The sequence below is a fragment of the Bidens hawaiensis genome, unplaced genomic scaffold, assembly GCF_021521415.1.
Source record: "Bidens hawaiensis isolate Kalapana, Puna unplaced genomic scaffold, B.hawaiensis_p1.1 tig00030527_1, whole genome shotgun sequence".
NCBI lineage: Eukaryota > Viridiplantae > Streptophyta > Magnoliopsida > Asterales > Asteraceae > Bidens > Bidens hawaiensis.
The window spans coordinates 236,940-253,459 of record NW_027495092.1 but is presented as its reverse complement, the minus strand read 5'-3'; the positions used below and the strand labels follow the sequence as shown (position 1 = coordinate 253,459).

The following is a 16,520-nucleotide window of genomic DNA, read 5'->3' as shown; positions in this document are numbered from 1 at the left end:
CATTCACTTGAACCGTTTGGCGTGAAGTTTGTTAAATTAAGCAAATGAATATGAACACCTTGTTTCTTTCATTCATATATGTTCATGGACGTTCGCTTTGTTTCGTTCATATATGTTCGTTTAATTGTGTTTGTTTGTTTCCGTTCATCTGTGCCCATTCATTTATGTTTGTTTAACCCACTTAACTATGTAACATATATAGATATTAAGAAGAATTAAACATGTTAAGTAAATAAGAAGCCAATCCATATCTATTTCCCATTTCCACGCTCTGAAAAGTAAGAACCTAATCGCATGTGCTTTGGTCAGTTTTTCTTATTTTGCTGTGAATTTTGTTTGAGCTTTTCGTATCGCTTTTGTGATTCTTGTAATTAGTTAATTTCTTACATGCATTGAGCTTGAAAGAAAATGTAGCATATACATCTGAGCTTATGTATTTATTTATTTTCTATTATAGGTATAAACATGGATAATGTATTTTGGATGAAACATGGATGATGGACTTTTGGATACTTTCTGATGAATCTTTTGGTAGAATGACAGATTTTTCGGACGAAGCATGTACTTTTAAACAAATGTGTTTTTTATGGCTCATGTACTTGATGCATTATATTTGTTTTTTGGCTTCATTTATTTTTGTGTTCATTACGTTCATTTATAATCGTTAATGTTTGTTCATATATCTTTGTAATTGTTCGTTTAGGTTTTTAACGAACATGAACAAGACATATGTTTGATTAACTATTCGTGTTTGATCAAAGTTAAATGCATGAACAAAAACACTCTTGTTCGTGTTTGGTTCATTTATAATTCTGTTCCAAACGACGCGAGCATTCCAAAGTTCAAGAATTAGAGCCCTGGTTTGTCTTTGTCTCCTATACCAACTTACATTATCCCTCCGTCCCTCCAAAGTTGAAGAATTAGAGCCCTTGTTCTCGCATCGCTTGATTTGGCTTTCCATTGCTGCTTAGACCGAGAAACAATGTGAATAGCCGGTGTTTGGAGTTCTAGGTAACCTAGCAGGCTTGGATGTTATAGTGTGCGAGTACACCCCAGTCCCCCCCCGCCCCTTCTTTTCCCTCGAAACAGGGTCCGAGACTCTACCTTCGTGTTATGAAGTAGTGAAACTGCTGAAAACCCTTTTTTTAAATAATTAGTTTAGAATTTGGCCCAGAGATGATTTTTGGGTTATTCAAATTTGTTCACAAATTGAGAGAAATTATTCAAAAATTCTAATAAAATTATGGAAGAACGACGGAACACACAAGTTGAGTCGCTCAGGATAAACTTGTGAAGGTCAGCTTTAGTGAATAAATGTTTATGGTTCCGGTACAACTAGGCAATAAATACAAAATTTTCAATATATAAATATTGTTGGCTTGTCGAATGGCAAGCTGTCTCGAAATTTCTACAAACAGGGCTACAGCTCACATTTTAGATTTTACACTGGTTCAAGCCAACTTGTTTAACTTCAAATCAAAGCTCGCTCAGCTTGGTTCAAATAGCTCAAGTCAGTGTTAACTGTTAAGAGGCTAGCATACCAGATCTAACTAACTCAAATTTCACCTATTGCTGAAGTAACGAGTTCAAATTGTCATGCTAACAAAAAACTCATAGAAAAAGCTTCAAATTAAAAAATAAAAAGGCCGACACACTTAGCTCACATTCATTAAACTGCTGATACTGTAATCAAAACCCCCAAAAATTACAGAAACCTTCAAAAGACAATTATATTTTTTCTGAGTTTAAACATTGACATTAAAACCTTATAACCATCATTCCAAGATCATCAACACATAAAACCCTAAAAAAATAGAACCATGAAAATTATAACAAATACCCAATGTACCATCCAAAGTTTTATATTATAGATTACTTCATTCATTCAGGCATTTCATCGGACACCTTACATGCAATAAACAATTGAAATCACCGACCACCCTTTGCCAATCTCGGAGAAACCCTAGGCTCACCAACCTTCCTCAACTTCTTTGCCTTGGAAAGACTCTTCAGCGGCTCTTCAACCACACCTTCGACCTCCAAACCCTTCGCAACGAGCTCAAACTCATCAGCCAGCTTCCTAGCCGCCGAGGGCTCTTCGCCTTCTTCTTCGATATACCGTCTCTTCCGCTTATTCGCCAACGGAGCGGGTGGCGGGGACGGGCTCAAAGACTCTTGTTTCTTCTTTGACTTTGTCTTTTCAACTGATTTCGAAACAACTTGCTTCTTCTTCAATTTAGGGCTCAAAGACTCTTTTTCCATGAACGATTTCTCGATTTGGTTTCGAAGCTTATCGACGCTGCCTTCAATGCGCCCTTGGAGACGGTGGCGGTTGAAGCTCAGCCCGCCCATCGACCAGTGGGCTTCTTCCGCCCACGACATTAACGGGTCGATAACGGACACCGGCGGGTCAACTCGCTCCGAGTAGAACTTGATGTCGGTGTAGATCCGGGGTCTTGGGAGGCGGCTTCCGTAGAACTTTCCGGGGCCTAAAGCTACAACCATTGCGACAATTGGAGAGAAGAAAAGAAAAGGAAGGGAATTGGATCAATTTGGAGTGATTAGGGTTGAGGGTTTGGCGTCTTATAGATGGCAGAATTAGGGGTAATTTATGGCGGGAAGCAAGGAAGGATATGGCGCCAGAAGGTTTTGGCGGGATTTGGGTTTAGAGTTGTGAGGATTTACGCGGGTAAATGTCCATTTTCGATAATATGTATGAGTTTAGATTCATTGCAAAATTATTTCTAGTTTAATAATTAACATTACAAAAAAAAATAACTTCTATAAAAGAACAAAGAGGCAGTCTCATCCCCAAGTTTGTGTCATTACACGGTTTAGTTTTGTAATTATATCTCACGTCAACCCAAAATACGTAGAATGGTCTTGTTGTCTGTATTGGTTGTAGTAGGATTGTGGGTTATATTAATAGTCGAATGGAACTGCGTAAGTTATCCCAGGATACCAAATGGGTTTGTTTCACATGACAATAGTGTTAGGATAAAACGCACACACGAACCGAACACGCGCACGAAAGCAATAAATGAACACAGGGATTTAACGTGGTTCGGTCTAAATTGACCTACGTCCACGGGTGACAACTAGATATTCTTAATTAAGTGACAATGATTACAAGTACATAATGTGGTTTATATAGAGACTAGACTAGGGTTTATAACTTATTGAACAATAAATCCAAACTGGGCCGGGCTTTGGTCTGGCCACCCTACACCAGTCTGCCCTTTAAACTTCAAATAATAAATCGGGCCACACGAGGCCTACGAACCCAACAATCTCCCACTCGGAGGCCTTGAGTACTCTCGCCTGCACTCCTGATTGTACTTCTGTAATCCGAACATTAACCATCTTCTAGTTGCCACCGCCTTCTCATCAATTAACCTAAAGGCCCGTTGAAGCTCCCGCTAGCTTCAACACGTCAGTCACGGCTAATACTGCCTCTGACCCGTTCTCTGTCCCTACCGACTCCCACTGAAACAAACTACCGGATTTTGAGATACCCTGAGAACAAACACTCTTTATATTCAGCAAGTAATCCACTGGAGAGACTTTTACAGCTGGAATACTGGTTTTCTTAATCCACTGTCGACCTGGAACTGTAACTGAAACACGTTCTGTGCTTTCACTGTCATAATGTCCTTTGACTGATTTAACCTTCCTAGCTCGTTCATAATGAATCTTCACTTTGGCTCTGGGTTTGTTACTTGCAAACGAACCTTCTTCTGCCCACGAGATTCTGTGAACCGGACTTTGTGTTTCCACCAAAACTGGATCTACTCCTTTCGGTGACATATCGACCATATACAACGAACCCATTTTCTTGCCACGAGCAACCACGATATTCCTTTTGACTACTTTCCACTGCCCATTCCCGAAATTAACAACGTGCCCCTGGTCATCCAACTGCCCAACTGAAATCAAACGTTTCTTCAAACTTGGAATAAACCTCACGTCTTTCAAAGTCTAAGAAGTACCTGCCGAAGTTATCAAATCAACATCTCCCATACCCGTAACCTCTAGAATGTCATCGTTCGCAAGTCGAACCTTTCCAAAATCTCCAAACTTTAGATTCTTCATCGTTTCACTACAGTGAGTGGCATGAAACGATGCACAAGAATCCATCGCCCAAGCATCAACGTTACTCTCAACACTAAGAACTAAAAACTCATCACTACTGACCCCATCATATGTGTCGTCTTCTGTAACTTTCACCTCTTTCTTACCATTCGGACACTGATTCCTGAAGTGTCATTTCTCTTTACAACCCCAACATTCAATATCTTTACGAGTCCTAGACTGACTCCTCTTCCTGCTCCCGCTACCTTATTGTTTTCCCCTACCTCTACCTTATGTGACTAATATATTACTTGATGATTCACCTGAACTTCTGCGTCTTGAATCTTCTCCAAGGATCAAATCCCGAATCCCATCAAAAGTAATTTTTGTAGAAGAACTACAAACCGCAGTCACTGTTTGCGACCAACTGTCGGCCAAAGAGGATAATAACAAAAGACCTTGAACATCATCATCAAACTTAATGCCGACTGACACTAAGCGGGAGAGGTTTGAATTAAGATTATTAATATGCGTTGTAATTGACCCACCCTCTTTCATTCTGGTTGTCACTAGCTCCCGGATAAGGTAGACCTTATTTGTTGCCGAAGGCTTCTCACACATGTTGGAAAGTGCTTCCATCATACCACAGGCTGTGGTTTCTTTCATGACGTTAAACGCCACATCTTCAGACAACGACAAAGTAATACAAGCCCTAGCTTTATTGTCTAACTTCTTCCAATATGCTTCTGACAACTTTTTCGATTTTTCATCCTCAAACACTACATCCAAGTCTTTCTGACAAAGTAGTGCCTCAATCTGCATATTCCACCAACCAAACTTCTGTCCGTCAAACTTCTGTATCGAAACCTTTCCGTCTTCTGTCATAACAATGACTAAACGAAAACCTGGATAATGTAACATCCTACTTTCGATAAGAATTAATAAAATAAATTTCGTTTATTTTATAATGTGTCGTGTGTTGGTTTAAATAAATAATCTAATAGAAGGTGGGCTTGGACTTTAGAAGATGGAAAATAAGAAATGGAATGGACCTTAGGTCCATGGGCTTAAGGGAGTATAAATACCCTTAAACCCTAAACCTCTCCATTTTCTATTCATCTCTACACCATAGCCTACACCTTGGAAAACACATACAAACCCGAACCAAGATCCGAAGGCAAAAACCCGAGCTTGTTGGTGTTGGACTGTCGTGACGGACCAAAACAACATCAAGTACCAGCCCGTGTTCGTAGTTCGACTCGTTTAAGGTACGTTTATATTTAGAAATCGTTCATATAGGTTCGGTTTGATTTGGGAAGTCATAGATCTTTGTTAGTTTGTTATAAACGAATCCAAAACAACAAATCTTAAGGAAATTGATCAACATTTGATGGGTTAATTGTAAACCTAAAGAAACCCGTATATATGTACATAAATCGCACCTCGTAAACGTAAATATTTGGATGAACGGACGATTAGGGTTTGTAGGCACTGTAATTCCGAATCCATGGATACCAAAATCGTAATGTTTCGTTAAGAAATGAATGTTTAATTGCAGATCTAAGAAACGTTGATTAATCTGTGTTCTTGGTGATTTTGACTTTGACCTTCGAGTCAAAGTCTGGATAAGATGGAACAATTCGTTATAAAGAGGTAACGAATTAGTAAACCAGTTCGTCATAGCAGGATAACGAATTAGTTCACCAATTCGTTATGTCCAATTAACGAATCAGTTTCCTCAGGTCGTCATGATCAGATAACGAATCAAGTGATTCGTTACCCACCCAATTCGTTAGGATAACGAATTAGGCCAGCGAGCCAGGATAACGAACCAGATAACGAATCAGGTGATTCGTTACTCACTAATTCGCTAAGTCCCGATAACGAATTAGACCACGAATAGAGTCATGTTTAGAAAAGGAATTGGAATGACGAATCAATTGATAATATGACGAATCAGGATAGCGAATTAAGGAAGAAAACATAACGAATCAGAGGAAAATCGCTATAACAAATGAGATAGCGAATTAAATAATAAATTATAATCCTAATGGAAAATCGCAGCTCGACCCCAGCCAGGGGCTACCGCCCCTAGAACCCCGCTGCCAGGGGCGCTGCCCCCGGACCCCCGTTCGTTGTGGGTTTTATAAAGATAGAAATACGATATGAGTAGTTATAATTAATTGATACGAGTAATTATTATACAGTCAGCCGTGCACAACTGAAGAAAGGGATTACCATTAACGGTGAACGTAACCGCATTCAGGTGAGTTTCTAGCCCCATTTCCTTGTTATGTTTTCGGGGCTGTGTGCATACTCGATGTGATAGTTAATACACTTACCTTAATTGGTAAGTGTATGCCTTATATGGTTTATATGTTATGTATGTATATCTTAAACGTGAATGAAAGCTTGTCGGTACGTGAACGATCTTCGGATATTGCACGTGCCAACAAGGGAGGTATGTTTATGATAGATGAATGTGTATGATAGATATATATATACGATATATGAATATGTATGAATGATTAAAGAAAGTATGTATGTTACGGGTATGTAAATATAGTATGTACGAAGATGAAGAAAGAGGAACCAGACCCTAATAATATCTGAGATAGAGTAGAAAGGGACCAGACCCTAATAATATCTCAGATAGAGAAGTAAAAAGGGACCAGACCCTAATAATATCTGAGATAGACAAGAAAAGGACCAGGCCCTAATAGTATCTGAGATAGACAAAGGAAAGAGGGACCAGACCCTAATAATATCCGAGATAGAAAAGGACGGTAATTCATATAGTATGAACGTAATAAAGTACGAACGTATGTATGAACTTATGGAATGAAAATAAACTAGTAACGTAACTATTATGTATCTTCGGATGCATAATGGAAGGTAAGTGTATGTATTGAATTATGTGTGATTAACTAGAACTCACTCAGCGTAGCTGACTTTTAGTATGCATGCAGGTGAGTAGAATGAGGCAGCTCGCTTGAGGGGAACACGTGGCATTGAATAAGGGTCTGGCATCTGAAGACTGATAATGTTCTATATTTAATGTTTTGAATTTGAAAGACAAGTATGTTTTAAGACAAGTTATGTATGTTAATGAAAGTTTTATATTCCGCGCAAAGTTTTAATTAACTCAGATATTTAGAACTGTGTTTATGAGTAAATCCAGCGTCCAAATGTGAGGCACCGGTAACGGGGCCTTACAGATAAAAACAGATACAGACACAACAATGGCACGGGCCCGAACTTAACGGCTATTCTACTGAACTCTGTTAAACAATCAACCTATTTAAACGCAACGAAAAACGAACTGAAAAGAAGAAACTGAAACTTTAAACTCAAATGATAAAACCTGACAAACGCAGTTGGCACTGGTTCTCTGTTTCTTTAAATGATTTCTTCTTATTTGACGACTTTTCTTAAACTAAATAGGATCTTGATTAACGCGTTCGTGGCTCGTACTTTGCAAAATAGGATCTCGACCTCTTTTGGCCCACATAAAATAATTACACTAGGCCTACTACCCTTGTTTTTTTTTCTTAAGCCCAAAAGACGAAAAGAGAAATAAAACTGATCTGCTCCAAAAAAAATGATCCTTAGCCCAAAGTCACTTTTACTACGTAGGCCCAACCAAAAAAAATGTTTATGTTCCGTCCAAAACAAACAAGTTGGTCAAACCTAAGCTCCTGCTCAAAAAATATATATTTTTTTCGGACGGCGCACGATGCTAGTGGTAACGCTACAAGATGTAATTATAATTGCTTTCCAAAATAGAACCCAACACTCCAAACGTCGATGACTCAGAATAAAAAAACCGTAGTCAACGTTCAATTTTCTTACATGCGGCGGCTAGTCCTTGCGGCGCTACCGCGGCAGCGAGAAATAACGGCGGTGATGGCGGAACCCTAGCGACTGTTAGCTGTGACGCGGCGGCGTAAGAAACAGTTCAACGTGTTCTTCGTGTGATCCGGACTTAAGCTCTGATACCACTTGTTAGGATTAAACGTACACACGAAACGAACACGCACACGAAAGAAATAAACGAACATGAGGATTTAACATGTTCGGTCTAAACTGACCTACGTCCACGGGTGGCAACTAGATATTCTTTATTGAGTGACAATGATTACAAGTACATAATGTGGTTTATATAGAGACTTTACTAGGGTTTATAACTTATTGAACAATAAATCCAAACCGGGTCGGGCTTTGGTGTGGCCACCCTACACCAGTCTGCCCTTTGGACTTCAAATAATAAACCGGGCCACACAAGGCCTACGAACCCAACAAATAGTTGTGACGATTGACGAGTTCTACGGAGGGGATTTCAAAATAGATATTGTTTTTACCAGATTGAGATGATAATTCCATTAGAGGTTTTCTCCTAGGAGGTTCTTGGTATGAAATTTTACGGCGACAAACTAATAATAGGCGTTGTTGGGTCAAGAGTTTGACCCAAATGAGGAGATTTGACCTAAATGAAGAATATTGAAGATTGGAATCTTCTCAACCTCCTCAGAAACGGCTAAGTATTGAATCCGGGTACACCTTGGACCTTCGAGTAAGCTTTTACTTAGCCGAGTACGAGATTTTGCCTTCCGGGCACGGTTTACTTCAAATAATCTTCTTAAGTGGATATCCGAGCAAGGTATGCTTTTTGGTGATTTCCCAGTAAGGTTCATCTATTTGGCATATCCGAGTAAGGTTCACTTTGTCAAGCAGGATTGTTCTTCAAGACCAAGTATTTTACTCTTCCGAGTAAGGTTTGGTCAACCAAGTCCAAGAAGCCAAGTAATTGGAAGACCGGGCAAGGTATTCTTTAATAATTATGGTCCGAGTATACTTGATGAGTTGATGGAATATCTCTAAGTTATATCGAGTAAGGTTCGGCTCGAGTAAGGTATGTACTCCCGAGTACGCCTTATCAATAAGTTGTTTAACTAACAATGAGCCGAACAGGATCATAGAAGAACAAGGTTGCTCGTAAGGATTTGTCGAGCAAAGTTTGATAAATTCAAGAAGATTGAAGTCTACTCGGTGAATATTTTACTTAGTAAAATATTTGTTAAGTAAAGTCTACCCGGAAACTGATTCCGAGTACACTTCTATGTTTACCAAGTCTGAAGGAAGGCCGAGTACGCTGCGTACTCGGAGACTGAAGTTTAATGAAAAGCCTACCCGGAAGACTTGTTTTACACTTAGTATAATTTTTGAATATGTAAATTGAATATGTACTATCGGATAGGGTTTCTAGAAGGAATGACAGCTTGTCCTAGGTTGGCAGACCTATAAATAGAATAATTAGGGCACGCCGCCAACAACACACGAAAAATACGGGACAATATTGATAAGACCGACACATTAATTAAGAGAATATTGTGTGTGTGACGGCTGTCCGAGGATTCCTCCTAAACCCTAATCGATTATCCTTTTGTATGATTAACGTTATATAAATGGAAATCTTTTGAGTGAATCCTCCGTGTGTGTCTTCGTATTTTGAATATTCATTGCAACCGTATGTTTGTTATTGATTCCGCCTCTAACAAACGGTCATCTTTCTAAACATAGTGACCCGTCATTAACTCTCTTGTCACACGATTAATTTTGTGTGAGTTATGACATGATTGATTAAGATCCGATCCTAAACGAAACAGACAAGTGGTATCAAAGCCGATTGCTGTTATTTTTAGAAAGATTGTTGCTGATTAAGTTTTGAAGAAGAATGACGTAAGCAGAGCACTGTTCGATTGATTTGTGACGACAGAGGCTCTGTTCTTCATTTTTCTTCTAGATCTACAAGTTTTAGGTGTTTGCTTTTTCTTATTTCACTTAAAGCTTTGATTTTTATTGTTAAATCTTGTTCTATTCATATCAGACACCTCAGATCTAAGAATTTATTCTCAGATCTGATTATTTTACTCTATTTTTGATAAAAGCTTAACTTTTGTTTTAAGAAAATGTCTGGATATGAGGAACAAGAGGTGTCTACTAATAAGATACCTAGATTGTATGGTCAGGAGAACTTTACCAAGTGGAAAGTGCTTTTTGAGGCTGCTGTTTGTTATAATGATGTGGATATGTGGAATTCTATCAAGAATGGACCACAAGCTGCTGTTGAAGAAGGTGCTAATGCAAATGCTATTGCTGCTGTTAGAGAGAGAATGAGAAAGGTTGATGACAGGGCTTTGGCTATGCTCAAACTTGGTCTGTCTTGGGAAATCCTCACAAAGGTTGCACATCATCAAAGTGCTAAGGCAATGTATGATGCAATCCTTGAGATGTATGAAGGGAATACTGAATTGAAGAACATTAAGAAGCAAAGACTGAAGCAACAGTTAGAAAGATTCAAGTATAGAGATGGTGAAAGGTTAAAGTAAATACTAGAACGTTTTCTGAGTATTGTGAATGAGTTGAGAACAACTGACTATGTAATGACTGACTTTGATTTAAATACTGTAGGTTCCCTGGACGGATCTCACGAGATATCTCGATCAACTCAGGTGCGGAATCCCTGCGTAGATCGTTACGAGCGTAGAACACGAATCACACGAACACACGATACGATAAACGAACACGTTATATTATAACTCAAACACATGATACGATATCACTATTACAGACACACGTTACAGCTCTCGTAACAACTTGAACAAGCTAACATGAACAACTTCCTAGAACTCTAACCTAAGCCGTAAGCTAGGTATATAAATACACGACAACTTCGCCTGGCATGTTCAGGCGAAGTTGTCCATAACTTCGCTAGACTAAAAACTTCGCCTGTTAAGCGAACTTGTCAGTAACTTCGCTTAAACATACAAAACATAATTAAACATTACAGACTCGATTACAGACACTAGACTATGAACTACTGGCATTATGCACCAACAGACTCCCCCTTGGCAGTAGCTTCATGTCTTGATCTTCAAGCACGTATCTTGTAACCTTCAATCTCTTTGTCTTCATGCATGTACTCCTTCTCTCACACATACCGTGACTACTCGCTGATATTTCCTCGCTTCGTTTTTCCAAGCAGGAATATAAAATATCTTCTTTTCATTTAACACCTGCAGATCAGCTTTCGATAAATTAACAAGATGCATCGGATCATACACTCTTAGCACTTCTTGTTCGTCTTCGTCTTCCATCACTGCTTCAGCAGTCTGGCAATCAACATACCACCATTTAAGGTTCTTTAACACATCCTTGGGCATTGTCTTCATCGGCACATCTTTAAGACACCGAATCGGTTTGTACTTCATTACCATCCAAGGCTTGCCATCTGCTCTCATTCCCCTTTCTTTATCTTCCACTAGCTTTCCCTTCTGTGGCTTTAATAACTCAAACTTCTTTTCTTTAATACTTTCTTTCCACACGATATTCCCAATAACTCTGGCCATGTTGTCGTCACTTCTATTAATCAACCCCAATCTAGCCAAATCCTTCACCTCACATTCAGGCAATGTATTGAGAGATCTCAACGTCCTCTTAAAGTATTGGATCCCATCATATCTTTTCACCACGAACACTTTTAACTGTTCATCATATAGCCAACAGATAATTCCTTTCTTTGATTCAGCATAGCCTTTGATATTATAACTTTTCTTGAACATGGTTGGAACAGCAGGCTTCTTAGTTTTGATAAACCAATGAGCATAGCCTTCCTTCCATCTAGGCTGCTCCTCCCATTCAGTCTCATCGATTACTGTCTCATTACCCATATCTGCTTTCTCCACACCTGGAATGTCATGCTCTACATTCTCTTCTACTATTTCACCTTCTTCAACATCTTCTTCAATCACAATCTGAGCTCCAATCTTCTCAATCTCCTCAATTGGCAGCACATCATCATCAAACAACACATCATCACTAAACATATCATCATCTAATTCTTTCAAAGCATCAATCACATCATCTCCCATTCCTTCATCATCAACCATCACCACTTCATCACCACCAGAACTGCCAGCCGCACCTGCAGACTCCCCCTGAGCTGTGGAAGTCCCAAGAGCTTGAGTAGTTCTTGGCAACTCACCACCTGCACCTTTCGATGCATTGGGATCATCGTCTCTATCATTTCTCTTCTTTGTCCTTAACTCGTCGCCTCTACAGCTTGTCTCCCCCTGAGATGCCAAGAACTCCTTCATAGCATCTATAATTCGCCCATGTTCAACCAGGAGGGACGACTGTAGTTGATTCTCTGCTACAAGGCGCTGAATAGCCTGGGTCTGGACAAGATTCACCCTTGATTGTTCAGTCACGACCCGCTCAAGTGCAGCTATTCTCTCCGAGTCTGAGAGGGTTGCATCGAAATCAAACCTCATGTGAGATGTGTTTTGAGTATACTCAGCAGGGATTTCGAATGAAACCGGGACATCAGAAGCAGTTGTGGACGTAACCGCAGGTGGTTTCGTGACCGACAACCCTGCAGTTGCAACGACTGTCGACTCAACAAATTGTGCAACCACCTATGAAGGAGTAAGCGTTGGAGGTGGTAAAGACACAATCTCCGGAGTCGTCATCTGTAGTGTGATCGATGGTATGCCGAAAGCTGATGTAGCCACCACGAGAACATCCGCGGCGCTTAAACTTGTAACCTGTACAGATGTGGGAACAATCGACATACCTGACAGTGCGGATGGAGCGAACCGTACAACTCTTGAAGTCTCTCCAGCTCCCATACCTGCACCTGTCCTTTCCCGTCTTGAACGTCTGATCAGTTTGTGAATATCTTCTTCTTCTTCTTCTGACTCACTATCATCAACTGTCCTCTTTCTCTTCCCTAACGTCCTCTCTCGAGTCACCAACATCCTTCTCGCCTCATCCATAACATCATCAAGATCTGAGTCAGCCACCGTCGTAGCTGCTCTAGTAACATTCACTTCCCGAACCTGTGCAGCAGAGACCTGCACCTCTTCTTGCGGATCAAACCGGTCCATATCGAATAATCCTTGGCCGCCAAATGCAGCATCAAGGTCTACATCCTCCTCAGCCAAAACAACAGGGACAGCAGGTACATTTCGAGTTGCTCCTGCCTGTCGTGGTTGAGGGTCTCTGAACTCATCCCCAGTAGCAGGAACATATTCCGGGTTGATTAAATACCCAAACAGTGGAGTATGCCTCGGACGCAGCTCAGGCTTGCTTCTCGCACTCGAAGTCCGGCATTGAGCAAAGATCCATTTGCTCACACTCTCCACGTATCGTATTGGACGTCTTTGAGGCAACGTGGGAGCAACATGATTCAAGATCATCTGAATGAATCTTGGATACATGATGAACCTCTCACGGGCCATCGCTCTTCTCTGTCTATCGATCTCGTAAAAGACCATCTGACTAAAGCTATAATGTTTGTTATAAGTCAGAGCAGTCATTGCTGACTGTATGGTCGCACCCATACCATCAGTGCCCGCCTTCCTCCCAGACATGCAGACAATCATTACGTGCATGAGGAAGCGCCACTGATCGAGTAGGAAACCCTTCCTCCTCTGAGTATCACCTAATGGACCAGAATAGCCCATTCGGAGAAACGCTCCATCACGGAACGGAGCCACAAACTCTGTAGGGTCATCCCTAGTCTCCTCACCGAACCGTAAAGCCACCCGTATTTGTTCAGATGAGAACTGAACCTCTTTATTGTTGACGGTTGCTCGCATAACCGGGGGCTCAACGCGGCAATCGTATTCCACAGTCTGCCAGAAATCCTCGATATTGGGTAAGGATATCGGCAGAGTCGTAGTGACAGCGTGGAATATCCTCGAGCGAATGAGGAATGTGATTATCTCGCGGTAATCCTCAACACCGCTCGCTTCCGGGTCTAAGATGATATACATGTTATGACCCGGGAAGAATTGCCTCTGATTATCTCCATCGTCACCTCCAGCACCTCCAGCACCTGCTACTGCAGTCATATCTGCAACAAACGAACCAAGTTAGATAAACGTTAAGGCGTACCACAAGTTCGCTTGTTACCATGTGCGAAGTTGTGATAAAATCTGTATAAGCGAAGTTAAAGTTGGGGCGAAGTTGGGAACAACTTCGCTTCATCTTTAAGTTCGTCTAATAATTAAAAAATTAAAAGGTCCAGGCGAAGTTAATGATAACTTCGCCTCACCACAACATCGCCTCAGGCGAAGTTGAGCCTCAGGCGAAGTTACGGATAACTTCGCCTAAACCTTAAGTTCGCCTGAATCTGAAACGGCGACAGTAAGGTTGATTCAATCATCGAAAATCTGGTGTGTCGTTCAATTTTGACGATTTAGGAGACTAAAACACATGATATTAAGGCAATCCGGACGATCAGTTTGCTCATGAACACGTAAAAACAAGCTTTGAAATCGGGTATAAGGTTCGAACGTCCGAGGTCGCTAACCGGGTGTCGAAACAACCTAGGGTTAACAACATTGAACATCGATTATAAGATATAGAACCCAAACACACCTTGAATACTGATTGAAATCGAAAAAAAGATAATCAGATGATAATCGAATTAAGTTCACTGTGATATTCGAGAATAAGTTCGCTGATATATAAAATAATGAACGAATGACCTTTGAAAATCCTTATATAGGGGCGGAGTTATACAGGCGAAGTTACGGTTAACTTCGCCTAGGCGAAGTTATTCACAAATTCGCCTGTTTAACAACTTCGCCGATATTTACAAAATCAAACCTTATAATTCGAAAATTTTTGCAATTAAGTTCTAAAACTTCCCTTTAAGAATTAAATGACACGATCAAGTCCAAGTAACCAGATACAAAATTATAAAACTACCTAAGTACAAGAAACTTTTAAAAATTAAAGTATAAGGGATCAAATTTCAGACTCGATAGGGACTACTACGTTTTAGAAAAGATCCGAACAGAAATCATACTAATTACGTGACTGTCACATAGATCCGTGTTTAGCTGTATTATGACATAAAGAAACAGGTTGTAAGCAGGTAAATAACTTAAGATGGTTTTCATCATTTCTGTGATACGAGTTAGGTTCAATTATTCCTCAAAATTTAAGTGGGCAACAACTCAGAGATTATGATGCCTCCTATCTATTCTCAAAGCGTATTTGGCTTTCCCCAAGTCACCCCGAATTGACTTCGACCCATAGTGTCTGATTAAGTTTGTAAGTACTCTTCATCTGCTTCCCGTTCTCTTTCTTACTCCATGATTGAGAAGTCTTGACATTTTCAGCTCTAGAATGTTTTCATAACTCATAATTTTTTTTTTTAATCAAACATTCATATAGACTTCAGAGTAGTAAACAACTGCAAGTCCCGAATCTGGATCACTGCAGTTTCTTGAAACGCTATCTTCACGGGAATCAGAACACTTACGGGCTCGTGTATGACTGGGTAATCACATTTCTGCCTATCATTCGGAAAGATATATATGAAGACATGCAAAACTCTTATGGAGTTTCCACGTAAAATCGAGTAGTTTTAGTTTGTATCACATCTACTTTTACGCACCATAAAAAGTTACCATGACATACAATGACTGTCCTAAAGCCTTTTAAGCCTAATAACTTCACTAGTTAAGCACACAGAATCAGTATATCTATCATTTTCCAAGGTTGGATCAATTTTCTGTTAAACATAGCAAACGAACTTCTTACGAAGTAGTAGACTTGAAAAATAATTTCATTTCCCTTAAAAAAATTTTTAACATTAATCGCCCCGACCAAAACAAAGTCTTCAGGTAAACGGCTATCCCGAAGATCCAATGGATCAGCTGGACCGACCACATACAAGTATGTGTCCTTCTAACTATGTATGATCGACTAATTTTAAGCGAAAGAATGAAAACTCATCATAAACCGCCCCGGTCGCTTTCAGTCCTTTGGTTAATGGCTATCCTCAAATTATACAAGTAGAAAATGAGGACCAAAACATATCCGAATTCAAGTCCTTCAAACTGAGGCAACCGACATATTTTTAAGCGATAGTGACGTTTTTTTTTTTTTTTTAAATATAACATGAAAAGCATGGTTACTCGGGATTGATCATCCCATTCAGCTCGATAAGGTTTTGAAATCTTGTTTTTTTTTCAAACGCTTTAGTATAAAGATCAGCGAAATTATCAAGCGTATCCACCTTTTCAAGCACAATCAGTTTCTTCTCAGCACAATCCCGTATAAAATGATGACGTATGTCGATATGTTTAGTTTTACTGTGCTTCACGGGATTGTTAGTTACTGAGATAGCAGCTGTGTTATCAATGCAAATAGGAGTAAGTAAGAAATTCAGACCATAGTCGCGCAACTGTTGTTGAATCCAAAGAACCTGGGAGCAGCAGTTGGATGCTGCCATGTATTCTGCTTCACAGGTTGAAATTGCGACTGAAGTCTGCTTCTTGCATTGCCACGACACCAATCTGCCACCAAGAAACTGACATCCTCCAGTTGTTGACTTCCGACTCTGATTGCACCCTCCATAATCAGAATCT

General features: G+C 40.0%; 1 protein-coding gene across 1 annotated transcript; it reads right to left on the bottom strand.

Annotated features, from left to right (window-relative positions):
• Positions 1-1,929: 1,929 nt before the first annotated feature.
• On the bottom strand, positions 1,930-2,505 carry LOC143580574 (uncharacterized). Its single transcript, XM_077063555.1, has one exon. It carries the CDS (start codon positions 2,503-2,505, stop codon positions 1,930-1,932), a length of 576 nt encoding a protein of 191 aa, XP_076919670.1.
• Positions 2,506-16,520: the final 14,015 nt, after the last annotated feature.